General features: G+C 42.9%; 2 protein-coding genes across 4 annotated transcripts in view; one reads left to right on the top strand and one right to left on the bottom strand.

Annotated features, from left to right (window-relative positions):
- Positions 1 to 3,636: 3,636 nt before the first annotated feature.
- LOC129758348 (E3 ubiquitin-protein ligase Nedd-4) overlaps positions 3,637 to 25,594 on the bottom strand; it is a 55,754-nt gene continuing 33,796 nt past the window's right edge. For 2 of the 3 annotated variants that reach the window (XM_055755852.1, XM_055755853.1), the window contains exons 5-10: positions 6,560 to 6,663; positions 6,172 to 6,463; positions 5,390 to 5,899; positions 5,024 to 5,322; positions 4,270 to 4,962; positions 3,637 to 4,204 (exon numbers count right to left, since the gene is read on the bottom strand). In XM_055755852.1, the coding sequence (XP_055611827.1) occupies positions 4,102 to 4,204; positions 4,270 to 4,962; positions 5,024 to 5,322; positions 5,390 to 5,899; positions 6,172 to 6,463; positions 6,560 to 6,663 (2,001 nt within the window). In that variant the 3' untranslated portion in view covers positions 3,637 to 4,101. The remainder of the gene's footprint in view (positions 4,205 to 4,269; positions 4,963 to 5,023; positions 5,323 to 5,389; positions 5,900 to 6,171; positions 6,464 to 6,559; positions 6,664 to 25,594) is intronic. The other variant, XM_055755854.1, reaches the window with a different exon arrangement.
- Positions 16,547 to 18,621, top strand: LOC129758351 (uncharacterized). Its single transcript, XM_055755856.1, has 2 exons — positions 16,547 to 17,033; positions 17,093 to 18,621. Exons 1-2 carry the CDS (start codon positions 17,017 to 17,019, stop codon positions 18,093 to 18,095), a joined length of 1,020 nt encoding a protein of 339 aa, XP_055611831.1. The 5' UTR covers positions 16,547 to 17,016; the 3' UTR covers positions 18,096 to 18,621.

The raw sequence follows: 25,594 nt of genomic DNA, 5'->3' as shown, positions 1-25,594 counted from the left end.
CATGCGTTATGATAAACAAATTGCGTCTGAGTGACAAGACACTCATAGCGAAAAAAGAATGGTTTCATTCAATTAATGAATGGTACCAGGAATATGCAACCATAACAAATAAGGGAACGAAGTTCTATCGTTTTCAATCTTCGTATAATGAAAAGCCTTGGTATTGGAATACCAATCTGAATAATATTCAGGTTCGAATAATGAATCGTCTTTTAAGTGGCCACGATTTCTCACCATATTGGTTAGGAATAATGCGAGTACGAGACACATCAATCTGTGATCTTTGTGAAGTACCTTTCACTAGTGAACATGCTATTCTAAACTGCATAAAGTACAATCATCTACGGAATTATTATGATTGGGACAAATTCAGCAGCCTTCTCGAGTTGATTCGAGATTTCGACGAAAATCGAATGAAAGAAATTCTGAGCTTTCTAGAAAAAGCGAAATTCAAAATCTAAAATTTCAAATTGGCAACACTGTACACATATCTATGAACCGCGTACGCTAAATCGAATGAAGTGAAAAGTGGTGTTATAGAGTTTCATTCTCTGGCCAAAAAAACTAAAACGAAGAAGAAGAAGAAGAAGAAGAAAACTCGCGGAAATAAAGTCGAAAGAACATCTAGTGCGTGATAAAATCTTGCTCATTCATCACGAGAACAAGGATCTCTCGCATCGTTCCATCGCTGAAACGTTGGGAATCGCGAATTCCACGGTGTCGCGAGTGATTAAGCGATTCGAGGAGCGATCGGAAGCCCAGAAGTGAAGGAAAAAGTATTCCGTACAACACCAAAAATCACAACCGCGTAGTTGGGGCCTTCAACCGAAATCCGAACGCTTCCGTTCGGGATGCACCTAAGCCGAAGATTAGTCCAGAAGGCCAAACCTATGGCTAGGCTTCGAACGTTCAAGGTACAATAGGCCCCTAATCGCGACGAGAAGCAAAAAAAGTCCGCCGAAACCCGTGCCAGGAAGTTGTACCTCAACATGCTGACGAAAGTTGAATGCTGCATCATGGATGACGAAACATATGTGAAGGCCGACTTCAAACAGATCCCCGGCAACCTGTTTCTCACGGCCAAAGATAAGTTCAGCGTTCCGGAGCATGTCCGCACTCAGAAGATGTCCAAATTTTCGAATAAATTCCTTGTTTGGCAAGCCATCTGCACGTGTGGGAAGCGGAGTACACCTTTCGTGACCCAGGACACGATGAAGATGTGCATGAAGAGTGCCTCCAGAAGCGGTTGCTTCCTCTCCTGAAGGCCCACAACGTCCCAACAATCTTCTGGCCGGATTTGGTCTCATGCCACTACTCCAAGGACGTGCTGAAGTTCTATGCGAACAATAAGGTCAATTTCGTGCCGAAAATGTTGAACACTCCGGAGCTCCGCCCATCGAGAAGTACTAGACGATTATAAAGCGGCACCTTCTCAAACGACCTAAGGTACACTCATTTTAAATTATATGTGCTCACGTAAGAACTTTTACTAGACACAAAACACTTGATCGAAGCTATGCTGATTATTGAGGACCTCGAGTGTCTGTGGAAGATAGCGTTCTTTTACGGAACGCCGCCGAGTACCCCCCATCAGATCGAAGCATACATCGCCGTCGCTGAAGTTTGCATGAAACAAAACTATTTCATGTTTCGGGGTAAGTTTTATAAACAGACCTTTGACCTCAGTATGGGTAGCAAACTCTCCCCCCTTCTGGCCAAAGTATTCATGGAAGATTTTGAAACGGATCTGGAGAAGAAAGAAAAACTCTTCCCTCGTGTTTGGTGGCGCTACGTAGATGATATTTTTGCTTCCGTAAAAGAACGCTATCTTCCACAGACACTCGAGCTCCTCAATAATCAGCATAGCTTGATCAAATTTACGGTTGAAAAAGAAGTTGAGGGAAAACTCCCTTTTCTTGATTTGCTGATTCAAAGAAAAGAGGATAATACTTTGAAATTTGGAATTTACCATAAACCAACCTCAACTGATAGATACATCACGGTCGACTCGAATCATTTTGGGGCTCAAAAACAAGCCGCCTTCCACTCTGGCACACCGGTTCTATCATATTCCGATGGAGAAGCCCGAGTTTGAAGAGGAAAAGCAGAAAATATACGAAGCCGGGATCGTGAACGGATATGACTATGATTTTGTTCGAAAAATCCTTCGCAAACACGCTCGAAAAAAGCATAGAAGTGATACAACTACCTTCAAACCGGAAAAAGAAGAATCTTACAGAGTTAGTCTACCATTTCATCCGAAACTAACTAATGGTATAAGTAAGATTCTTCTACAACATGGATTAAAAACTGCGTACAAAAGTGGGAATACTTTGAAGGATCGGCTAGTTTCACTCAAAGATAGGATTCCAGAAGAGGAAAGATCTGGAATTTACGAAATTCCATGTAAGAGTTGTCCATCGATTTACATCGGCCAAACCCGCCGTAAATTCAAAGTGCGGCTCAAAGAGCATAAGAATGCCGTTGAAAACAAAAGGATCAACGAATCGAGCGTGGCCGCCCACACAACAGAATTTGACCATTCAATTGACTGGGAAAAGGTCAAATTTAAAAAACGCGTACGCAAACCTGGACACCTTAACGCTTGGGAGTCTATGTTCATCAGCACGGCCGAGAAACCGTTGATAAACGAAGATGACCCGCCGATTATATCTCCACTTTTCAACCTGATCAACCAAAAGTTCGCATGATGCTACACCCTTTCGACGATTACATCAGCAGAGTAGGAAATTGGTTACGTTAATTGTCTTCAAGTAATCAGTCGGACATCGTCCTGTAGATGGGCAACATCGAGCCCGAAACCGGTCAACAAAAAGGTAATTTTAAACCCTTTTTCTGTTAAGTAAGAACGTTAAGTGTCGTGTCCTGTAATACGTCGTGTGTTTTGTGCCGACCTAAGGTAGTCGAGGAACTGAAGAAAGTATGGGTTTACATGCAAAAAACGGTTGGTTCACAGAATCAGAAAGTCAGAGTCGAGCAGGCAAGTACTAGGAAAGCCAAAGCAGCGACCCGAATAGGATACACGTAACTGAAAAATTGGTTTAAACAAGTTAGTAGAGGAGATAAAAGATTTGCTTTTGAGGGTCTCCGAAACATCTGGAAGCCCCACGAAAGATCTCTACGAAAAAAAATCCAAATCTTCAACTCAAACGTCAAATTATGATGTTGTGAGGAGTTACATTAAGTTACATTAATCTTGTCACAAGCTTGCAGCAAATGCCCTGTCATCGGAAAAAACATCGTCCGGACATCCGTTTTAAAATGTTTAAATATTTTCTTGTTTATTGATTGATATATCATAACTGTATAATACATAAAGGTAAATTACGCATCACTTGGTGCTGGGTATCTACTTGCTAGTTTCTACAGAACTGCTTATTTCCCCTAATCCATCATCTTGTGCATTACCAGCCACTGTTTTTTTTCCTAATTTCATCTCAAATTCTAACTTAAGGTGTAAGGAGCAACCAAAAATGGTTCAGATAAAAATAAAATATAATTTTATTTGTGGGTTTGTCTGTTTTCCAATGTTGTAACGTTTTACCGATTCCTAGCTGGTTGACTAATTAAAAAGCAGGATTCTGTGGAACGATTGATCAATAATCAAGAATAATCTGATTTTTGTAGTGATTTTCAATTTCTGTAAGATAGGCTCTAAGAACTAAGTAGATAGGTACATGCTAAGTGGTAGTTCATAATTATCGGTACGAGTACTCTCGCAATCACATTCTCTCAACAAGGCACTGCTGCTACTGCTGCGTTTCGTTGCATTTGTTCTGCTAGAGCTTCCGACTGCCGTCAACAAACTACAACCATTTTTCCGTCATCATCACGTGCATTCCGATTCTAAAATCTTGTCTCATCGGGGGACTCGAATAATTATGGCTCAAATTTGTTCCTCGTTTTTTTGGTTGGTTTTGTGTATGTTTTTTCTTTTGTTTCTTCTTTTTTAGAATGACTAAAGGGTTTTCTTTGAGAAAACCACCTGCTTTCCAAGACTACTTTCAAGTTCCTTTAAATGTAGAGGTGCATGCTTGGGGAATGTTGACCAGTATCATCTATCGATTTGTGCCGCAAATTTCAATCCACCCCGGCGAATCCTTGACTACCCTCGATTGCCTTCAGCAGTTTGTCCTTGAGCTGCGAGTAACTTTCGTACGGCGGAAGATCCAATCGATTGAAGCTGGAAAAAGGATGAACGAAATTAAATAAACGCAACTGTTTTGGAGAAAGAAGTTAAATACACACCAAGTATGTGCCCTAGGATAATTTTGAGGTGTTCCCCACTTTTCGATCGTGAACATCTGCGGTCCGTTGGAGCCGTAAAGTTCCTTGAAGCCGTTCATCGGTACCCGGGAGGTACCGGTCACGAATTGAAGCAACCTTGACCGCATCTCGTTGCTAAAGGAAAGCACCGCTCGCCAGAACCATTGAACCACCACGTGGTTGGCGTAGTAATCTCCCTTGTAGAGTGTGTTCCGCTTCCAGTCGTTCACATCGATGCTCTGGATGCCGCACATCAGCAGCTCCAGCTCATTCTCGTCGAATATCTTCAACAAATGCAGCGGAACAAGCGAGCCGAATCCGTCTAGGAAGGCCTGCATCTGACTTTTGACGCGGGCCGCGAATCGCCACTCGATAACCAACCGAATGTACTCGTCCTTGTTTTCATTTGTGACCTCAATAGAGGCTCCGTCCGGTTTCAAATCCCGGTGACTAGTGGTCCCAAAGCTCTCCTCGTCGACGCTGAACGTAAGCATCAGGTCCGAGGGGTCGTTTTCCTTTATATACAGCAGCGAGTTGTGATACTCGGTATCGACGGCCTCCATATCTTTCAAGTCGATCTGTTTCTGCAGCATCATCTTGTAGAAAGGACGAATAAAGAAGGCATCCAACAGTTTACCGTGATAGACGGCCATTCCAGCTATCCGACCTATGAATCTGTGGATGGTTTTCGAAAGTTGTAAATCATTGTTTAACAACATCTTCAATATCAACTTACTTGAAATAATTCAAATGCTCCTCGTTGCACAGTCCACTATTGGGATTGATCTGCAGCGTGTAATTATCCATGGCCGAGTACTCGAACAGACCGTAGTACGGGTTGAACATTTCCTTGGACAGCAGGTAGAACCATTCCCGAGCTAGGCCACCGTAATCGAGACCAGCCTCTCCCTCAAATTCGACCCAGAGTTTCGTTTTGAGCAGATCTACCTTCGATACCGAGTTGATGATGCGGTACGAGTCCTCCAGGATCGAAGCTCGCCGCACCTTGATGTCGATCTTGTTCGGGACGTTAGCCTAAAACCAAAATTTTCAACGAATAAGTATAATTGTTGCACACCATTTTCAAACATAAATCACTCACCGGTTTCTTCAGCTGACTCTTAAGATACTCGTACTTTTGCTTATAATCTCTGGAATAAGGTACAGCCTGCCCGGCAATCTTTGGATTCGTCAACCGCGGATCGTCCCATTGCGTTGTTCGGGTGTTGTGATCAATGAAGAACGTTCTTCCATCGCTGTGAACCCTCTCCTCCCAACCTTCCGGCAGAGGACCGAGCTCGTCGTCGTGTCCCCGAGCACCACCGCCGCCAGTTCCGGCAGCACCTCGTCCACCTGGTCCTCCGCTACCGCCAGATCCCTGCGTCGAGCCGCCATTGTTGTTCGAGCCAGAATTAGGGATCGGGCTAGCAACGCCCGTCCGAGGATCAACCCATGAGGTAATTTTGTTGATGTGATCTATGAAGAACAGCCGTCCATTGGAGGTGCTCTGGACGGCCCAGCCCGGTGGAAGTCCCTCGGAACTCGGCGCCGTTGGACCGGGAGAGTTTGTACCGCTCAACGGGGCGGACGGAGATTGATTGGCGTCCGAAATCTGAAACGATACATAAACGTCCCATCCAATAACTAGTTTAAACACAAGCATTCCAAATTCACCCGACTAATCAGGGGTTAGTACAGAAAGTTGTGAACTAAGCCATTAAGCAATCCCTCAACCAGATTCTGTTCTATAGAGGAACGCCCCTAATTTTACAAAGAATTACGCCGGGAAGTTAGGAGGAAACAAATGTCAATCTAGTAGGGATTAATGCGCGACTGAGACAGAAAAAAACTAAGTGATGTGGACTACGTGTGCAGCTGCAGTACCTCCCGGCTACTTCCAGTCTCAGGGGTATCCCCGCCGCCAGTATCGTTCAGTATCACATGGCTAGCGCTGTTATTATTCCGGCTGTCGTCGGCGGCCGTCGGTGAGCCTTCTCCAGTGTTGGACGAAGCGCTTCCGGGAGGTTGAGGGGCCATTCGTCTACCGCTGGTTGGCGTACTGGTGGTCGAGGTGGGCGTCGATTGACCTGTTGCTGATGGTGGTAACGGAGCTCGTCGGGTCGGTCGGATGGTTCCATTGGACAGGGAAGTTGCCGACGGTGACGGGGATAAGGCACTGGACGAATTGAATTTTTATGATTCAGTGGGAAAAATAATAACTTTTGTCAGAAAAATTGTTTCCTAAGTCAAAATAAGATTCAGAGTAATCAACCTGTTGTTTGCACCAGGTGTTGTGTTCAAAGACGCTACCGAGCCGTCTAACGATTCGTCCAGTCGCAGGCTCGAGTTTCCTTCTGAAGTAATGCTCACCGTATCCTACATTGGTCGAGAAGAGAAGAGTGCTTTACAGAATTTGTTTCAGATCATATTGAAATTTGCTAAAATAACAAACGAAACGCGATGTCCTAAAAATGTTCAAGAACGCTATATAGTTTCAAGATATGTAGTCTACTGAGTCAACCAGATCCACGGAGACATTTTTAACTCCTTTTAACAGTGGAAAATTAATTAATGTGGTTTTTTAAACAAATTAACAGCTGAAAGAGTCTTCTCAAAGTGTTTTAAACATAAATGAATCGAAAAACTATAGTTTCCAATTTTTCCGCGAGAAATTTGTCTTAGAGTATCGCGTATACATCTCTTTTTTAAGTGTATAAATGGGAGTTTGAGCATGTGGTTACGAGGCCGAAGGTAAAAGATGTAACAATTGGGTTGGTTTGATAAACGCAGTTTAGTTTTTAAACAAGTATCTGCCCTCAAAAACTTTTAGTAATATTTTCTTATATTTGGCCTTACGTTGAACATTCGGCTGTTAAGCCAATTATCATGACGTTAACGTTAATTTCGATGTTCCCGCTGGTAATAGTTCTATGAGAAAGACCGGCAACATCCTGGTCGAAGACCTCGAAACTGAGCATAGTTTTTCCGAAGAATGTTTCCCCGAAGAAGGTTTCCCCGAAGAAGGATTCCTCGAAGAAGTTTTTCTCAGAAACAGTTTTCCCCGAAGAAGGTTCCCCGAAGAAGGTTTCCCCGAAGAAGGTTTTTCCCGGAGAAGGTTCTCCGAAACCTATAATGAGCGCGATGGAAAGCGGATCGGCACAAACGCTGATTTCAGGCAGTCCGTTGCAGCGAAAGAAGGCTCAAATAATGACAAGCATTACAACATCTTGGCGATGGAGTATTTGACTAGACTCTTCAGATCCAAGGTTCACTCCGTTTTCGGCAAATCTACATACCTTTAACATGACCATCGCAGAAGGATTCGAGAAATTCAAGAAATGTCTTCCGATCTCTCTCCGAGCAGGGCCGTAGGAAGAACTGACTAATGGGGGGGGGGGGGGTTTGGTGACTGATTTTTACCTTTGATTTTTTCCCAACAATTCACGAATACAAAAAAAATTGAAACAAATTTTGTTTGTATCTATATGATTATTAATTTTTAAGTACTCATTAATAGTTTTCGTATTAAATCGTAACTTTAGAAAAATGGACCTTAGCCTAAAAGGTGAGCTAAATTTTTATAATGAAACCCATTGAAACAAAATATGCAAGTTGCTTTCAACGATGGTTAAATTTTTGGAACTAGTTTAAGGGTCTGGTTCTTTTAGGGAAGCTTTCAATTTCTTCAAAAAAAAACTTATTCTTTACTCAAATCAACAAGCCCAATCTTCCAAACTTTTTTGCACGTTCTAACCTTTGATGAAAATAAATAAAATATTCTCAAGAGACTATAAGATATAAAAAAATTCGGATCCAATTTGCTTGATGTAAACTTGAACTAAAATTATAATTTTAATTTGGCTTTTAAGAAAACTGCAATATTAATAATGTTAAACAACACACCGAGACAATATAGGATTTTGTATAGATATTTTAAGTGAAGATCAGCAAATATTTTTCATGAAGAATCAAATCCATAATGGAAATCGTGTGGTTAATTTTGTTAAAATATTATTTAGGATATTTTGCATAAAACAAAACTCAGAAAATAAACTCAAACTCTACTTTATATTGATGATCTTTTTCGATTGATATTTCTCGGTGATCATTCGTTAAAAAAGGAAGGATAAGGATTATTAGCAATTGCGGTGTTCAAAATAAAAAAAAAACTTTATATTTGTGATTTTTTGATGATTAAAAAACTCTTTCATAAGCTCAATCTTTTTCTGAATTTTAAAACTGAATTCTGAGCCTGATTTCAAAAATTGAGCTTTGAATATGTTTCCGAATTTGTATACGATTTCTGAAATGTACAAAAAAAAAGTTTTCCGAATCTTAATTCCAGATCAGAATTTTATGAGCCGAGTTTTAGAGCACTTATTCATGAATATTTTATTTCAATTCAGTAGTGCTGGTTTAATCTTAATTCATTATTTCAATTATTTATTTTTAATCTTTTTTGTGAATTTAAATAAGAATTTGAATTTCAAATGATCAATTTGGATCTAAGTTTTCTATTGTGGATCGCCACTTTAGAGCTATAAATGTTTAAATTTTTTGTTAGAAAATAGTTTTAAAACTTTTAATTTGAGTATAAAACAAAATTCTTCTTTTTTCATATTTGGAAAACTATTGAAAATGCAAACGATTTTCGAAAAACATGGTTCTAGTTTGATATAAAATGCAAAACCGAATTTGAAACAGGATTTCAAAACAGCTTTTCATTCCTTATTTCTTATGATTATTCGAACTGAAAATCAAGAATCCTAAACTTGATACAGAATCAGAAATACAAAAAAAATACAATTTTGGTGATGGGAATATGGAATCAGAACCTTCAAATTGGGTTTAATTCAAAATTTAATATTTAGATCTAAATTTCTATAATAAAGTTGCAGATTGCCCTGTTTAATCAGGTTTGCCTGGATAAATAATACGGTGCCCGGATTTCATTGGAAAAGCCCGAATTTATTCTCATTCGCATTCTTAAATCAAATTTAAAAAAAAAATGTGTTTTAAATATTTTCTATTTATGCGTCCAAAACTTTTGGAGCAAGTTTAAAAAAGATTCATGAAAGGTTTTTTAAAAGTTTTTTTTCTTGATTTTTGATGAGTAATTCCTAGGTTTTGACAAAAAAAATTTCCGGATATTGCTCGGATTTTGGTCGACAATTTTGAAATCCAATAGCCGGATTTTGCAATGTTTTTAAACAAAACAGTCCGGATTTTCTGGCCCGGATACGTGATGATAAAATTTTGGCAACTTTATTTTATGAAGAAATGAGAAAATTTTGAGAAACTGTAGCTGAATTTTTAACTTGGGATGGGTTTTTGAAGTTTTGGCATTAGGTTTTAGTCTAGATTGTAACTCTTGAATAACATAGCGCTATTATTTGATTGTGAATTTAAAATTTTGAGTGTAGAGTATAATACTTCACTTGCTATTTTGGACCCTCATGGGGGGGTTTAACCCCCAAACCCCCCCCCCCCCCCATTCCTACGGCCATGTCTCCGAGAATAGTAAAACTGGTCGCCACTGCTGAGACGATGAACAGTTATCCGCGGCACAACTATCACCGTACCAACAAATATCAACACCGAACAACCCTCGGACTCGAGTGGATACAACGATCAGGTGCCAAAATTGCTTCAGTGAGCGATTACCATCGTCCGAGAATCGATTGCCCTGTGCAGAAAAATCTGATAAGTTTTTTTTTCGAATTTAGATCCGAAATCCGAAAGAATCCGTAATATATACCAATGCCAGTACAAACGGTTTTTCAGTATAGCGTAAATTCATACACATTCTTTCAAACAGAGCTTTTTCTTCATACAAAGGTGTGAGTTCAGTGCAATTCAACATAGGTGCTGGTGTGCTTCGAGGTAGTATCTTAAGGCCGCTACTGTACAACATCTAGCTACACCTTCGACACCCCACCGCTTACTGTGGATGGAAGATCGTGGTGTTCGGGACCCAAAACAGCAACATAACGACGGTCATCTTGCGAGATAGTGGGGTTAGCTGCGGGCCTTGCGGGCCCGTGACTGCAAAAACTACAAACAATGAACAATGAACGATTTGCGATTGGAAACTTGGAACATGGAACTGCCGATCTCTAAATTTCATGGGTAGTACCCACATGCTCGAGGGAAGACATATGTGTCGGTTGAGGATCAAGGGCCGGTTCTTCAACATCTGCATCATCAACGTGCACAGCTCTCTCCTCAGAAAAACCGTTGATGACAAAGACGAATTCTACGCGCAGCTGGAATACGACCGCTGCCCAAAACATGATATCAGGATCGTCATCGGGGATTTTAACGCTCGGGTTGTCCAGGAGGGGAAATTCAAACCGATAATTGGAAGGTTCAGCGCACACCAGATGACCAACGAAAACGGCCTCAGACTAATAGATTTCACCGCCTCGAAACGAATGGCCGTACGTAGTAGCATTTTCCAGCACCGCCTCCCACACAAATACCTCTGGAGATCACCTTACCAAACGCATTCACATATCGACCACGTTTTGATAGACAGCCGGCACTTCTCGGACCTAATCAACGTCAGATCCTATCGAGGCGCCAACATCGAGTCAGACCACTATCTGGTGAGTGAAAATGCGTCCAAAACTCTCCGTAGTGAACAACATAGGAAACCAACGCCCGTCTCACGTGAACTTTTTGGAATACCCTCAAGACAGCCATCAACAACGTTGCGGAGAACGTCGTCGGGCATGTGAAACAATCTCGAAGGAACGACTGGTTCGACGAGTAGTGTAGGAGAGTGATGGACGAAGAGAAAGAGGCGCGAGCGGCAGTAACGCAAAGAAGCACCCGTCGAAACGTGGAAAATCACTGACAGCGGAAGAGGCAGCGAGTCCGAATTTTTCAGAAGAAAAAGCGTCGCCTTGAGGAAGAGGAGCCGGAGCAGCTGCATCGTTCCCAAGAAACACGAAGGTACTATCAGAAACTAAACGCATCCCGCAAAAGCTTCGTGCTACAAGCCGCAATGTTTTTTAATAGTTGATCACCCAGGTGGAAAATCGCGGTTTACGAATTGTGTTCCGAGGCACGGCGAGCCAACGCGTCCCCCCAGTTTGCTACTCCTCGCAATGACTCGAGATTCCCACACAAACCTCTCCTTTTCGCGACTCGAGGCCTGATCTCTCCTCGAAAGACTCGAGGTTGACCTCTCCTCTACACGATTTAAGGCCCGATCTCTCCTCTACACGGAAAATAATAAAAAGGTAAAATTTACCGAGACAGCAAAGGTGAATGCTCGCAAAAGCCAAAAAGGTAACTTCTACCTATTCGAGGTGAAACTCACCTCACAGCGAGGTAAAATATACCTGAAACGAAGAATGAAAAAAAGGTACAATTCACCGAGAAAAAATGTGAATCCAAAAAAGGTAAATTTCACCTCGTAGTGAACCTGAATTGAGCTGAATCAAAAAGTATAATCCACCTAGAAAGAAAGGTAAATCCAAATAAGGTAAAACTTACCTCGTAGCGAGGTGAAGTTGACCTGGATTGATCTAAACAAAACGGTACAAATCATCTCGAAAAAAAGTAAATATTTGACGAATCCGTTTATTGAGGTTAAGCTGTTTTGCCGTTTAGGAACAAGTTCAGCTTCGTGCACAATATGTGAAAATCGGAACAAAATGGTAAGTGTTTTCTTAGATTTCATTTATTTGTGCTGGTTCTCTTCATAATACTTTGCTTTTGTTTCAGATCGGCCCACAGAGCTTCGTGTTGTATTCCCGTCAGCCTTCAGATATTATTCCGGACAAGCCGGACCTGACAAGCTTGGCGAACAAAGGACTTGCCTCAACAATTTTTAAAGAACACGGTGATATATCTCAAAAATAAATATAAGGTAACAGTCCCTATTTATTTCAAATAAATGCCAATTTTTTCATGAATTGTGTTTTTTTTAAATCAATTATTATTGAAGAAACCAATCAAACAAACAAGCATTTACCTTTTAAATCAGTGAATGGGAAAACGGTATTATTTACTATTTTGCTAGGTGAATGAGAAAATGGTAAAATCTACCTTTTTGCTAGGTGAATTGAAAAAAGGTAAAATTTACCTTTTTGCTAGGTGAATGAAAAAAAGGTAAAATTTACCTCGAAAGAGGGGTGGAAAAAATTCACCTCGCAAAAAGGTAAATTTTACCTTTTTTTTATTTTCCGTGTAGCAACTCGAGATCTGACCTCTCCTCGTAATGACTCGAGGAGGACTCACTTATACCCCTCCTCTTGTTGATTAAGGTCCTGATCTCTTTTCTTACGACTCGAGACCCGACCCCTTTTCATAAAGACTCGGGGTTGACCACACAAACCTCTCCTCCTGAAGATTCGAGGCCTGACCTCTCCTCTAACGACTTGAAGTCCGACCTGTTATCTCCAGGATTCGAGGTTTGCCACCTTGCTCGTCGAGAGCAGCTTATCTTAGACTCGCGCCTGTCACAGCACACGCGCGGGACTTAACATAGCGACTCGGATGATTCCCGACGAAGACGTCACCCTACTCATACTCGAATGGCTCACCCGGCATCGAGAGCCACTCTACCCGTGGGTATTCCCCAATAGTGGAATAACCCTTTCCCAACGATTGGTGGACCATCCTACGCAAGAACACGGTGCATCCACGGCATCCGCTACGCATAAGATGTCGCCCTATCTTTGTAGCTTCAAACCGTGGGGTCGGACGCACACTACTCGACAGCGGGGTCGATGGGGTCAGTCTACTCCGACCGTTGTCTGGTCTTCTTTATCCCTTTGTCTGGCAACCATAGGATTTTCGGCCCGCGGCTTTTTCTGCCAGATCCTAGACTCGCCACTGTCACGGCACACGTTCGGGACTTTGAACGCAACGACTGGGATGCTTCCCGACAGTGATGACATCCTACACCTACTCGAGAGGCACGCCCGGCATCTAGAGCCTCTTTACCCGTGAGTATCCCCCGACAGTGGTTAACTTTCTTCCTGTGAAGTCTGCTACGAGGAAGGCATAGTCTTTTCCCCGGAGTTTCCCCCTTAGGAAGCGGCACTACTCGGAGCACCCAAGACCTCCGCTACGCAGAAAATGATGACCTTCGATCAAGGGATCGGACGCACACTATTCAGATGCTTCCCGTCGATGGAGTCATCCTACAGCGTTCGCGGACTGCCGTTGACTGCAGCTCCTCTGCAGGGCAGTCATGATCCGGGTGAACCCATCGCTGACCGCATGGCAAGTGTTGGAGTCCGTACACATTCTCTGCCCCACGTTGTCTGCTGTCGTGCCGAGCCCGCAGGTGGCAAGTATGATGGTACGTACCGCCGCAAACCTCGGACAGGCAAACACCACATGTTCGAGTGTTTCCTCTACGTCAGTACAATCTGGGCAATATGACGAAGCCGCATGTTCAAACCGGTAATGGTACTTCATGAAGCATCCATGACGAGTCAGGAATTGCATTATATGGAAATTCACTTCACCGTGTCTTCTTCCTATTCAGCTCCCGATGTGCGGGATCAAACGATGGGTCTACCTTCCTCTCGCTGAGCTGCCCCATAGCTGCTGCCAGTTGGACATCGTCACTTGGTGTACATCGAGGTTTCCAATGCCTGAATAGCTACTGTGGTAGGTAGCTAAATCTCCGCTGTTGAGGTGCTTCTCGCCAAGTGGACTACATCATCCGCAAATCCTACGAGTTCGTTGGGAAGTTCGTTGGTAGGAGCTCGTCGTATATGATGTTCCTCAGGACCGGACCGAGTATTGACCCCTGGAACACCCACCGAAAACTCTTGTGTTCGTAAATCCTCACCGGTCACATACTGCAGTTGGCGATTGTTGAAGTAACTTTCCACAAGCCTATACAGATACACCGTGACCCTGATTTGGATGAGCGACGACGCAATTGCAGTCCAACAGACGCTGTTGAAGGCGTTCTTCAAGTCCAGAGTGACCATGCAAGCAGCAATGTGCCGGGATAAGCACGGATACATCCTGACGCACAATCATGAGGTGATCAAAAGGTGGAAGCAGCACTTCGATGAACACCTGAACGGCGCACATGCAGGAGACCAAGACGGTGGGGGAACGTACATCGCCTGCATAGCCACTCCCAACGATGAATGAAGTCGCCAGCTGAATAGCAACAAGCCAGCTGAAAAGGATGGCATCGCTGCTGAACTAATCAAAATGGGCCCGGAAAAAATGGCCGATGGCCTACACCGATTGATGGTCCGAATCTGGGACACAGAACAGCTACCGAAGGAGTGGAAGAAGGGGGTAATCAACGAGAAGGGCGACAAATTGGACTGTAAGAACTAGCGAGCGATCACTGTCCTAAATGACGCCTACAAAGTGCTGTCCCGAATCCTACTCCGACAGACTCCGACAGACAGACAGACTAAATACGACAAATTCTCCGAAAATGCCATGAAAACCTAGTCGGTACGCACCATGTAAGCCACATACGACACGATCGACCGAGACGAGCTATGGAAAATCATGGACGAGAATGGCTTTTCCGGGAAGCTGACCAGACTGATCAATGCGACGATGGATGGAACGCAGTGCTGTGTGCGGATTTCGGGTGAACTGTTGAGTTCATTTGAATCGCTTCGAAAAGGTGATGGTCTATCCTGTATGATGTTCAAGGTGGCGCTAGAAGGTGTTTTTCGACGAGCGGTAGGCGAAATGCAGGGCACGATTTTCAACAGATCCAGTCAACTTATCTGCTTTGCCGACGACATCGATATAGTCGGCAGATCGTTTGCGGCGGTGGAGGAAATCTACCGCAAACTGAAACGCGAAGCAGAAAGGATTGGATTAATGATCAATACGTCCAAGACGAAGTATATGCTGGCCTGAGGATTCAAGACCGACCGAGCCCGCTTGAAGAATTATGCTCGTCAAGTTATATCGTGACGGAGTACTATGAAAATAGAATAAAAATTTAAAAAAAATCGACGTAGCACTCGCTAGATACAGGCAACAGTTAAAGGGAACTATGTATTCGTGAGTAGTGAAACTTGATATTTATATGCAATGTCGAAATTCTAAATTTAAAATGAACACTTCACAGTTTATTCCTGTCGAGGTTCATTGATTGAAAAGTACGGTTTTTACATTACTTTTCCACATTTTTTGTGGTCATGATCTTAAATTTTATTTCCATAAATAGCTTCTAATTTCAGCTTTTTTCTTTTTTCCGAAGCATGTTTTTTTGGATTTTTTTTAGACTTTGAATGACGGAACACTGAGGTGTTGTAGCTGAATATTGCGTGACAAACATATTTGTAACAAACACATTTATGCAATACGAGGTTCACAAAACTATAAACTTTTTCAAAATTGGTTGAGAAACAAGAGAGATCAATATATTGGTTTTATTCAGGAAATTGACACTCCGGGGACTGTAAAGGGAAAAAATCTATGGGATGGATGAGGTTTAAAGTCTGTTGTTGAGGCTTATTCTGCGAGTCACGTTGCGTGACTTGTGACGTTCCACATCTTTATCCTGACTCCAATAACCATTCCAGGGTGAATTTTTTAGGCTGGTTGAGCTGCGATCCGTCTTCGTTGCTTAGCCAAGATTACAATTCTTTCCAAACACATTTTCTTGGGTCAGAACGAAGAAGTGAAACTTCGCGCGTCACGTCACTTGACTCGCAGAATAAGCCCCATTATGTGTATTTTTGTGCATTCTTTTCATCTACTGACTTGGCTACAAACTGTGATATTTGTGTATCATAAATCGCCCCTTCATTACGTTGATGCTTTCTTCATACGCATCTGAGAGTAAGTTTCTGCTTCAATAATTCCACAGTCAGGGTGGTCAGCACTCAGCAGCGGTCACCATGCTCAAGTTTAGTGTTAGTATAAATTACTGTTTGTTTTCATTTTGTACGCCTACACACACCCTCCCCCGATGCTGGTAGTTATTAACAAATTACACCGCATTAACAAGATAATGTGTAGCTAGGACCAACTTCACAAAACCAGTATGCGAATGCCTCCGAATCAACAACTACTCAGAGCCAAACCAAGAACCGACATCCGAGTCGGTTCAACTAACTAACTAACTTGGTAGTTGAAATTAATTGTCCGTTCTGTGTGTGTTAGATTATTTACTGTCTACCTAAACTTAAACTGTATCAGATCCGTCATGCTAATGCCAATGTTAATCGGTTCACTCGATCGATCGGCTCCGGCGCGGTTAAAATTAGAAGAAAAAACTCTGTGATAATTTCATGGAACAGAACCACGCGTCACTTATCTGCATCCTTCTAGCCCTGACTGACGGCTGAAGGGAGAAATGTTGGGCGTAAAACGTTTGTTTGAAGGAAAAAAAAACACAAACAAATCAGTCTTTGAACGCAGTTCGAGATGCGTTTCTGATCAATTGTTTGTATTTAGTTCCTTTTTTCTCAGAGAGATTTAAGCCGTGTCACTACACCTAAAGGAAATTTCAGGAAACGCAGTTTCATCAGATGTTTATCAACAATCACAGCCGTGAGCGGCGTGATGTTTTTAATTGTTACAGTTGAGCCGATCCGAAGTTGGGTACGCCCACCCTATTTTCTAAAACTTGCCTGGGGAAGGCTCTTATCACTATTGAGAGAGAACAGCATCCAGCCAGCCAGGCGGCCGTACATCGTAGATCACACATAGTGCGCGGCTCGGTTGAGTTTAGTCTAAATTTACGAGCGTTTTGCTAGAAACAGGAAGATGAAGGCCGGTTATTGGTAAGATTATTTTTTGGAAAAACCTATTTCTCAAAAGTTCTCACACTTGTCGATTACAGGATAACAACAATCTTTTTTGCCTTGATGATGATAAATTATGGCGACGCAACAAACATTACCCACAAATGTTTTCAAACTGGTTACGATCAGTTCTGCCTCATCCATGACGTTTTCTACAAACGTAATGCTTCGGTGCGGTACGTCTTTCCTCAAAACTATTCCTACATTCGGATCGGAAACGATGGTTGGAACAAAGGAATACAATCGGTCATCGAACATTTGGACGGGCAACTGTACAAGGAGTTGGGCAGCCCTCCGATGTTGGAAATCATGAATTCCGATATGCAGTCAATCGAAATCCCACGACAACTACACCATGGAGGTTTTGCCAATAACGACATCAAATGGTTTTCCTTGGAAGAAGGCTCCGAAACGCCGGTCCTCCAATATCTAGATTTGGCCAGCAATTACATTTCCAACATAACAAACGTGTCTAGTCTGGTCAACCTAGTTCATCTGAACCTCATTTCGAACAGAATTATTTCGCTTGAAGGACACCCTTTCAAGCCGTTGATCAAACTTCAAGTGCTTTACCTGAACTTCAACGCCATTGCTACTTTTCAAAGTGTAGATTTTCCACCCTCTCTGGTCTACATCTCAATCTACGCTAACGTCATAACCAAGATCAACTACAACGAACTATCGTTCCCCATCCTGGAAAGGCTAAACCTAGAGAGAAACAGGCTCTCGAGTCTAGACATTCCAAAACTTCTATCAGCAATGCCGAAATTGAATACCCTCCTGATCGGGGCAAACGATTTCGTGCACGACGACCTAAGGCGGGTGATCGATCAGCTCAAACATCACAACATCACCCATGTCTCCAGCATGGACAAGGCCAGCTGCTGGTACGAGGAGGTGGAAATCGATGGTGTCTGTGCCGACCGGGAGCTGATGAAAGCCGGATGGCTCAAGTCGATGTTGCTCAGTCTGGTGACTCTCGGGATGTTGACGTTGATCGTCCTGTGCACCTGGTGGGTGCTGCGGCAGATGGGCAGATAGGAGTTCGGAACTTTATCACACCGAGAGGAATAGCTTAGGCACTCTCGTTTGTTAAAGTTGAAACTTTTTTTGGAATTTATATTAAAAACCAGAAGAATTTGTAACATGTAGTCGACCAGTTTTATTAAATAAGCAAGGATTTCGTTTGCTTAGTATAGAATAAGTGAAATTTAAAAAATAATCAATAACCTTAAGAACTGTATTGGGGAGATGATGCCCAAAGAATGCCAAAAGCAGCACGATACTTTTTTTCTATTATTAATTCTACAATTGGCTTAACCTCTAATACATAGCCGGCCAAGTGTTGACTATTTAAAAATAATTGTTTTCACATATCTATGTCACATTCTATAAAGAAATCGGCGATACTTTTATACACATTCCATTTTTTTTTGTTTTTAATATTATTTGAAGATCAGGTGCAATTCGTCTTTCCATCAGGATTTTCCAAACAGGCCATCTCCATAATTAGGGCAGCTGAATAGGTAGTGATCCGGATTTCCATTGGTTGAGCAGCACGAGACTTTTGGAATGGCCCAAAATGTTTTATGAAAGATCAGAATTGGTCAGGATCAATCATTACCCTTACATGGGTGGTGACCAATATAAAAGAGGCTATTTTTGGAATGACGTTTAACCATGTTGAACGATCACGTTACCCCAGTTTTGATTCTGGTTCTCTAGTCGACTCATGGTATACCGATGTATCATGTGCGCCATGAAGTACACCTGGAGCCTCTGACGTTGCTCTTACCCACTTATCAACGAATCCTGATCAGTTTACACTCATTCTTGACCTAGAATCATGATTATTTCAAGTGAAGTGATTTGATTGGGAGATGCTTATCCTAGATTCTCACCCATCACAAGCCCCTTTAAAACGACAACGGCAAATTTTCCTACCCCATGTTGAAGAACTTTGTCGGAAACGACACTTGCCTCTCTTCGTGAGAATACCTATGCATTTCCCTACTATATCAACTGGGAAGGAGCTCATGGCATCTCCTGGTACATACACTTCACTCGTAGAGAACAACACTACTCAAGTAATATAGATGTCGATGGATTACTACTACCACGCTGTAGAGGATATAGATGGAAAATTAGAAGATAAAGAAATGAAATAGAATTGAGCATCCATAGGCATACAAAACAGAAAAAGTTCTGAACGAAAAATGTTCTCTTTATCAATTTTAATCCAGAGAGTAAAAACCCATCGATTTGGCTCCGCCCATTTCTCTGACGCTCGGGTATTTGACGCTATAAAAAGAGCGTACCCAGCGTAGTTGGATTCATTCGTTTGACTAATCTCGAAGTGGAAGCATCGGTTCCTCCAAGATGACGGTTCCTTCAAGATGACGGTTCCTCCAAGTTGACGGTCCCTCCAAGTTGACGGTCCCTCCATTCTCCAAGAAGAAGGCATCAAATGGAGAAGAAATTGGTCTTGTTTGGTTCAGCAGTTTTCACTGATGCCAACAATTAAAGAGTTTCCTTGATATTCATTTCAGAATAATTGTAAAATTACGACACACGCTTGCAACAAATCCACGATATCCACTACGCAGAAGATCATGTCCTAATTTGTAATTCCACTCGTAGATTCGTATATATTTAACTGAAATATCTCCTGATGATGGGATCATTCTACAGGGTCTTGGCAATTCTTAAAGATGAAAATAAGACCTTACTTAACTTACCTAGTGTTGGGAGGAGGCCCACCCTACTACTCTATCATCATCATCAGTAGGGCTCATCGTCTGACGGACTGTCAGAAGCCCACACTGAAGTGATGATAAGAAGGAAATGCGTAGTACTCTTTTTTAACTGTACGCCTAAGTCTCAACATGCTATTTTTTATATCCACGTGAGGTAATAAAGTTTTTAAGTATTGTAGTGTACGACGCGAGCGTTACGTATCACAACAAAATGGCGACGGAGTTCGTTTTAACGCTTTCGCGAATTGCCACAAATCTCGTCGGGAACCCATTTTGGACAGATAGTGGTTTGGAGCTTAGACACTCTGTCCGACTCCTTCCAGCATCAGCCAATCACCGGGGAACAGACGAGTTCCAGTCTGTTGCTTTAGATCCTGTCTCAACGGCAGTAGCTCATGGCAAAACTCTCCGACCAGGTATCAGCGACGCATCGAGCAATTTCGGAGTTGAACAGAGACGAAATAGCTCTTGACTCGCTCTCTAACACGGTAACACCTTCGACGCCTGGTTTTCAAAGTACGAGGTCCTTTTCGACGAGGACGTCGGGAGGTTGGACGATTCAGCGAAGGTCAGACTACTCATTCGAAAATTGAACCCGGCCGCACATGATCGATTCACGAGCTTCAACTTACCGCAGCTTTCGAGAGATCTGAAGTTAGGCGAAGCTATCGAAATACTCACATCCATTTTTGGTCTGCAATGTCTGCAGACCATCAAGGAAGACGGCGAAGACTTTGTTTCCAGCTCCTGCAAGGTAAACAAAGCATACGTGGATGCGAAGATCTGCGAAATGACCAACGAACAATTCAAATACTTGATCTTTGTCAGCGGAATAAAGTCGCATAGAGATTCCGATTCCGTATGCGCTTGATCAACAAGATCACCTACACCGTAGATATTACCCTGCAAAAAGTGGTTGAAGAGTGCAAAATTAAAAAAAAACCTCAAACAGGACAACAGTTGAATTGAAAAACAACGTTTATCAACATCAGTGAACGCAGTTCAACATCATAGTTTTTCCTAACTAAACTACAAAAAACACTAATCTAAGTCTGCAAACAACCAACCGAAAACTCCCTGCTGGTCCTGCGGGGGAATGCATTTCAATCGTGATTGCCCTTACCAAGAGCATCAGTGCCGTGATTGCCGGAAGAAGGGGCACAAGGAGTGTTTCCTCAAGAAGACCTCCGGGAAGAAGAAGTTTCAATCGAAGAACAAAACATGCAAAGTTGTTTCAGTGTGAAAAGTGTGAACCAGCGGAGAAAGTACGCGGAAGTTCTGATCAACAACTGTCCAGTCCGGTTGCAGATAGATTCGGCGTCCGATACTACCTACTATTATTTCGGACACAAACTGGCGGTAACTCGGACAACCGCTGGTTCAAGTACCGTGCGACGCGAGAACGGCTTTCGAATATCCACTCGATCTCGCTCTGGAGTTCTGGGCCGAGGCACAATTCGGCGGCGTGACAAAATCAGGTTTGTGTCCTGTTGCTTCTGCTGATCTTAATCTGAATATTTTAGGCTCAGATTGGTTAGACCTTCTAGGCTTGTGGGACGTACCAATAAGTGCTTACTGCAACTAAGTAAACACGACATCGCAACAATCCAAGTACTTTTGGCAAACGAAATTCCCAAAGGTTCGAGAGTACGGACCTGTGAGTTAAGGCTCAACTGACGCTTAAGGGCAACCGGAAACCAGTCTTGCGTCCTAAGCGTCCGGTTTCGTACAGCATGCAGGCTGCAGTCAACTTCATCGGCTCGAAAGTCTGGGCATCATCCAAGCGGTCGACCCTTCGGACTGGGTGCACCAATAGTGGGAGTGTGGAAACCGACATACAAAATCCGTGCTGACTTTTCGACGGGTTTAAACGGCGTTCTCAAACCCAATCTTCGCTAAAATGTCCGGATGCAAGTTCTTCAGCCACAGCTCCCGGTGCGTTCCAAAAATAATCGACACCGCAATTGCCAACTTGGAACTCTGCTGCGGTTATCTCGACGATCTGATTGCAAGTGGACGAACCATGGAGGAGCACAACCGCAACGTGGACCATATTTTGGGCAAGCTGGAAGGAATTTGGATTCACTGTGCGCATCTTAAAGTTTAATTTCGATATGCGCCAAGTGAAGTACCTCGGACAGATCTTAGACGGAGATGTACGTTGTTATGATCTGCTGCCCTACGGTTACGCCCGGGTTATAATCTACTGCCCTAATAGCGGGTGTTCAACAGGGTTCCATACTAGGACCTGTGCTTTGGAATGCCATGTATAATGAGATGTTAACGTTGAAACTACCAGGAGGAGGCGTGCAGATAGTCGAATTTGCTGACGATATCGAGCTCGTGATTCCCGGCGAAACAATCCAGGAGGTAGAAGACCTTTCAACGGTGTCCGTAGAAAGGGTTGGTATTTGGATGGAGGGAGTTAAGCTTCAGATAGTTCACCATAAAACCGAAGTTCAGCTCGTGACCATTAAAAGAGTGGTGCCGCACATGGAGATTACTGTTGGAGGACACACGATAACTTCGAAGCAGCAGCTGAAATACCTTGAAGTTATGGTCGACAATGCTTAAGTTTTGGTGCGCATGTCAAATACTGTTGTGAAAGTGCATCGAAAGTCATAGATTCATTGGTCTGGATTATGCCGAACTGCCATGGTCCAAGGAGTAGCAACAAAACTACGATACGGAGGAGCGACCTGGAGCTCCGCCATAGAGGTAGAGCGTAACAGATCCAAATTACGGAGCACACATCGGCCGATGCGAGTTTCCTGTGCATAGTGGACCATATCAGCAGATACAGCTTTTGTCATCGCGGGCATCGACATAACTCTGGCGGATGATACGGAGTGTTACAAAGCAAGAGCTGTTAGAGGAGTGCGTAAAATTCAATGAGCAGCGTCAATACTCAAGTGGCAGGAGCAATGGGACGCATCGAACAACGCAAGATAGACGCATAGGCTAATCCCGCAACTTTCAGACTGGGTAAATCGGAAGTATGGAGAGGTCAACTACTACAACAACTTTTTATTTCAAATTCAAAACGAATTACTTTTTCAAAATTCACAGGTAAAGTTCGACTTGTTCGCCCTCGCCGCAGACGGTCGATGAACGCATCGTATGAGGCCCGCAGGTGTTCTCGTGGTATTTCCCAGGCTGCCATGAAATGTCGCTTCAGGACCTCCACACTTTCATGTTTCTCAGAGCAGACTTCGGCCCCCAACATACTCCAAACAGCGAAGTCCATAGGGTACAGGTCTGGCGAACTCGCCGGCCACTCGGAGCTCGAAATGCTCCGCTTTGTGAGCCGGCACCGAGTCTTGTTGGAAAACCTAATCCCTGGAACCAAAATGTCGACGTGCCCACGGTTCGACGACATGCTGTAGAACTAGTTCCCGATATGTATTTTGGTTGATCTTCACTCGTTCAGGGACAACGACCAGCGGAGTCCGGCCATCGCGGGTAATACCGGCACAAACCATCACCGATGCTGGTTTCTGTCGCCGAGTGGCCGTCAGCAAGTCGGTATGGCTTCGTGTTCTGTCTGGCAACCAAACTCTGTCGTTCTGCTTATTCACGAACTGCTGCGAACGACGATATTCTTCAACCTTCTTTCCGCGGCCCTCTTCAGCAGCGCCTTCGCTCTTTTTACCCGTTCTTGTTTCTGCTTCACCGTAAGGTCTTGAACCTTTTGGATCTGGTAGGGCTTGGTCTGAAGTTAATCTTTCAGAATCCGACGGAGACTTCGATCCGATATTTTGAGATCCTCTGCCAATTTAGTGGCACTGTGACGAGGATTTCTCTTAAGGTGCTTCTTGACGATCTTCGCCATGGCAGGTAGTGTCACCACAGTAGGTCGGCGTCCCCTACCATACCGTTTTTTGGCACTTGCGGTCTCCAGGTATCTTTAAACTGTACGGTATACAAAACTTCTGCACTCACTTATATCAGACAGCTCACGAACTATGTCCTTCTGCCGTTTGCCAGCTAGGAACAAGGCAACCACAGCGCTACGTTTCTGTTCGAGATCCATTTTTCGGGATAACACCTCATTACAAAAGTAACACTTACATCCCATGATAGCTAAGACTTAATGTAAACAAAGTGACGAGGGGTCGTTCAATACTGTTTCGTGTGCAACGAAATATCTACTGTTGAAGTAATGTAGTAGTTCAATTGCCGGACCCTGTAAAAGGTCTCACGTACTCAGCTACGATCATTCCTGCAGTAAAAAGAAGCGGAGATACCGTTCGGGTTGGTCGTGACGGGATTCTAGCTTGGTAGTTTCCCAATCGGCCATGCCTTGGTGGTTAGAAATTCTGCAGGAGTGGATGTTGTGACGGGCGTGAGTTACTTTGAAAGCGTTATTTAACCAGGACACGGGTCGGGGTCTTCCGTACCAGTCTGAAGTTGGCGAAGGAGAAAAAGGATAAGGAGCAAGAGGATAAAGGAGAAAGAAGATTAAGGAGAAAGACCAGAAATGACCATCCTGTAAAAAAAGACAAAGATGAACGAGATACCTACTCTTCGTTCTTACCTTGGGGCTGTAAACTACTACTTTTTAGCCGAACTTCGCATTAGCTCACGATTGGAAATAAACTCAATTTTTATTGCAAAATTTTTAGTAGCCGGTGAGTTTGCTTCCCCCCCTCAATGAATACTTGAAATCTTTAATTTTGCGTCAATATTTATTTATGGGCGCACCCTGAAAGCCCAGGAAAAATACTCAGTGGTCTGATTAGTGTCAATTTGACACTCCTCGCTTAAAACCGCTATATCTCTCTTGTTTCTCAATCGATTTTTGCGAATCTTATAGTTTAAGAAACCTCGTATCGTAACTCAAATATGTTTCTCAGACAATATTCATCTACAATACGAAAAGTATTTCAAGGTCTAAAAAAAAAATCCGAAAAAAATACTTCGGAAAAAATTGTAGATCAGCTACGGAATGGTAAAAAAAAATTCATTTAGTGTCCAAGAAAGCTGAAGTTAAAAGCCATACGTTGACTTCAATCTTGACGGTTCATTGACTGAAAAGTACGGTTTTCACACTTTTTTTCTAATTTTTTAGGGCCATGATCTCAAAAAATTTCAAAAAAATATATCCTAATGTGCAACGTATAGCTTCTAACTTCAACTTTTTTCTTTTTTTCCAAAACATGTTTTTTCGGATTTTTTTTTCTTAGACTTTGAATAACGAAAAACTGAAGTGTTGTAGCTGAATATTGTTTGACAAACATATTTGAGTTACATTACGAGGTTTCCAAAACTATATTTTTTTTAAAAATCGGTTGAGAAACAAGAGAGATATATTGGTTTTAGTCAAGAGTATCACTCCAGGGACTGTAACGGGTAAAAATCTCAGGGATGGATGCGGGTTAAAGTCTGTTATTGAGGCTTATTCTGCGAGTCGCGTGGCGTGACTTGTGACGTTTCACATCCTGATCACATCTTGATTCCAATTACCATTCCAGAGTAAAATTTTTAGGCTGGACTTCGCTGCTCAGCCAAGATTACGATCCCTTCCAAACGAATTTCTTGGGTCAGAATGAAGAAGTGAAATTTCGCACGTAACGTCACTCGAATCGTAGAATAAGTCCCACTATTTGTATTTTTGTGCATTCATTTTCATCTACTGACTTGGCTACAAACTATGATATTTGTGTATCATAAATCGCCCCTCCATTGCATTGATGCTTTCTTCGTACGGATCTGAGTGTAAGTTTCTGTTCAAATTTCACAGTCAGGGTGGTCAGCACTCAGCAGTGGTCACCATGCTCAAGT

This window comes from Uranotaenia lowii, chromosome 3 (genome assembly GCF_029784155.1).
Source record: "Uranotaenia lowii strain MFRU-FL chromosome 3, ASM2978415v1, whole genome shotgun sequence".
Taxonomy (NCBI): domain Eukaryota; kingdom Metazoa; phylum Arthropoda; class Insecta; order Diptera; family Culicidae; genus Uranotaenia; species Uranotaenia lowii.
Note: the sequence above shows the minus strand (reverse complement) of the source record. Positions and strands in the feature narration are given on the sequence as shown.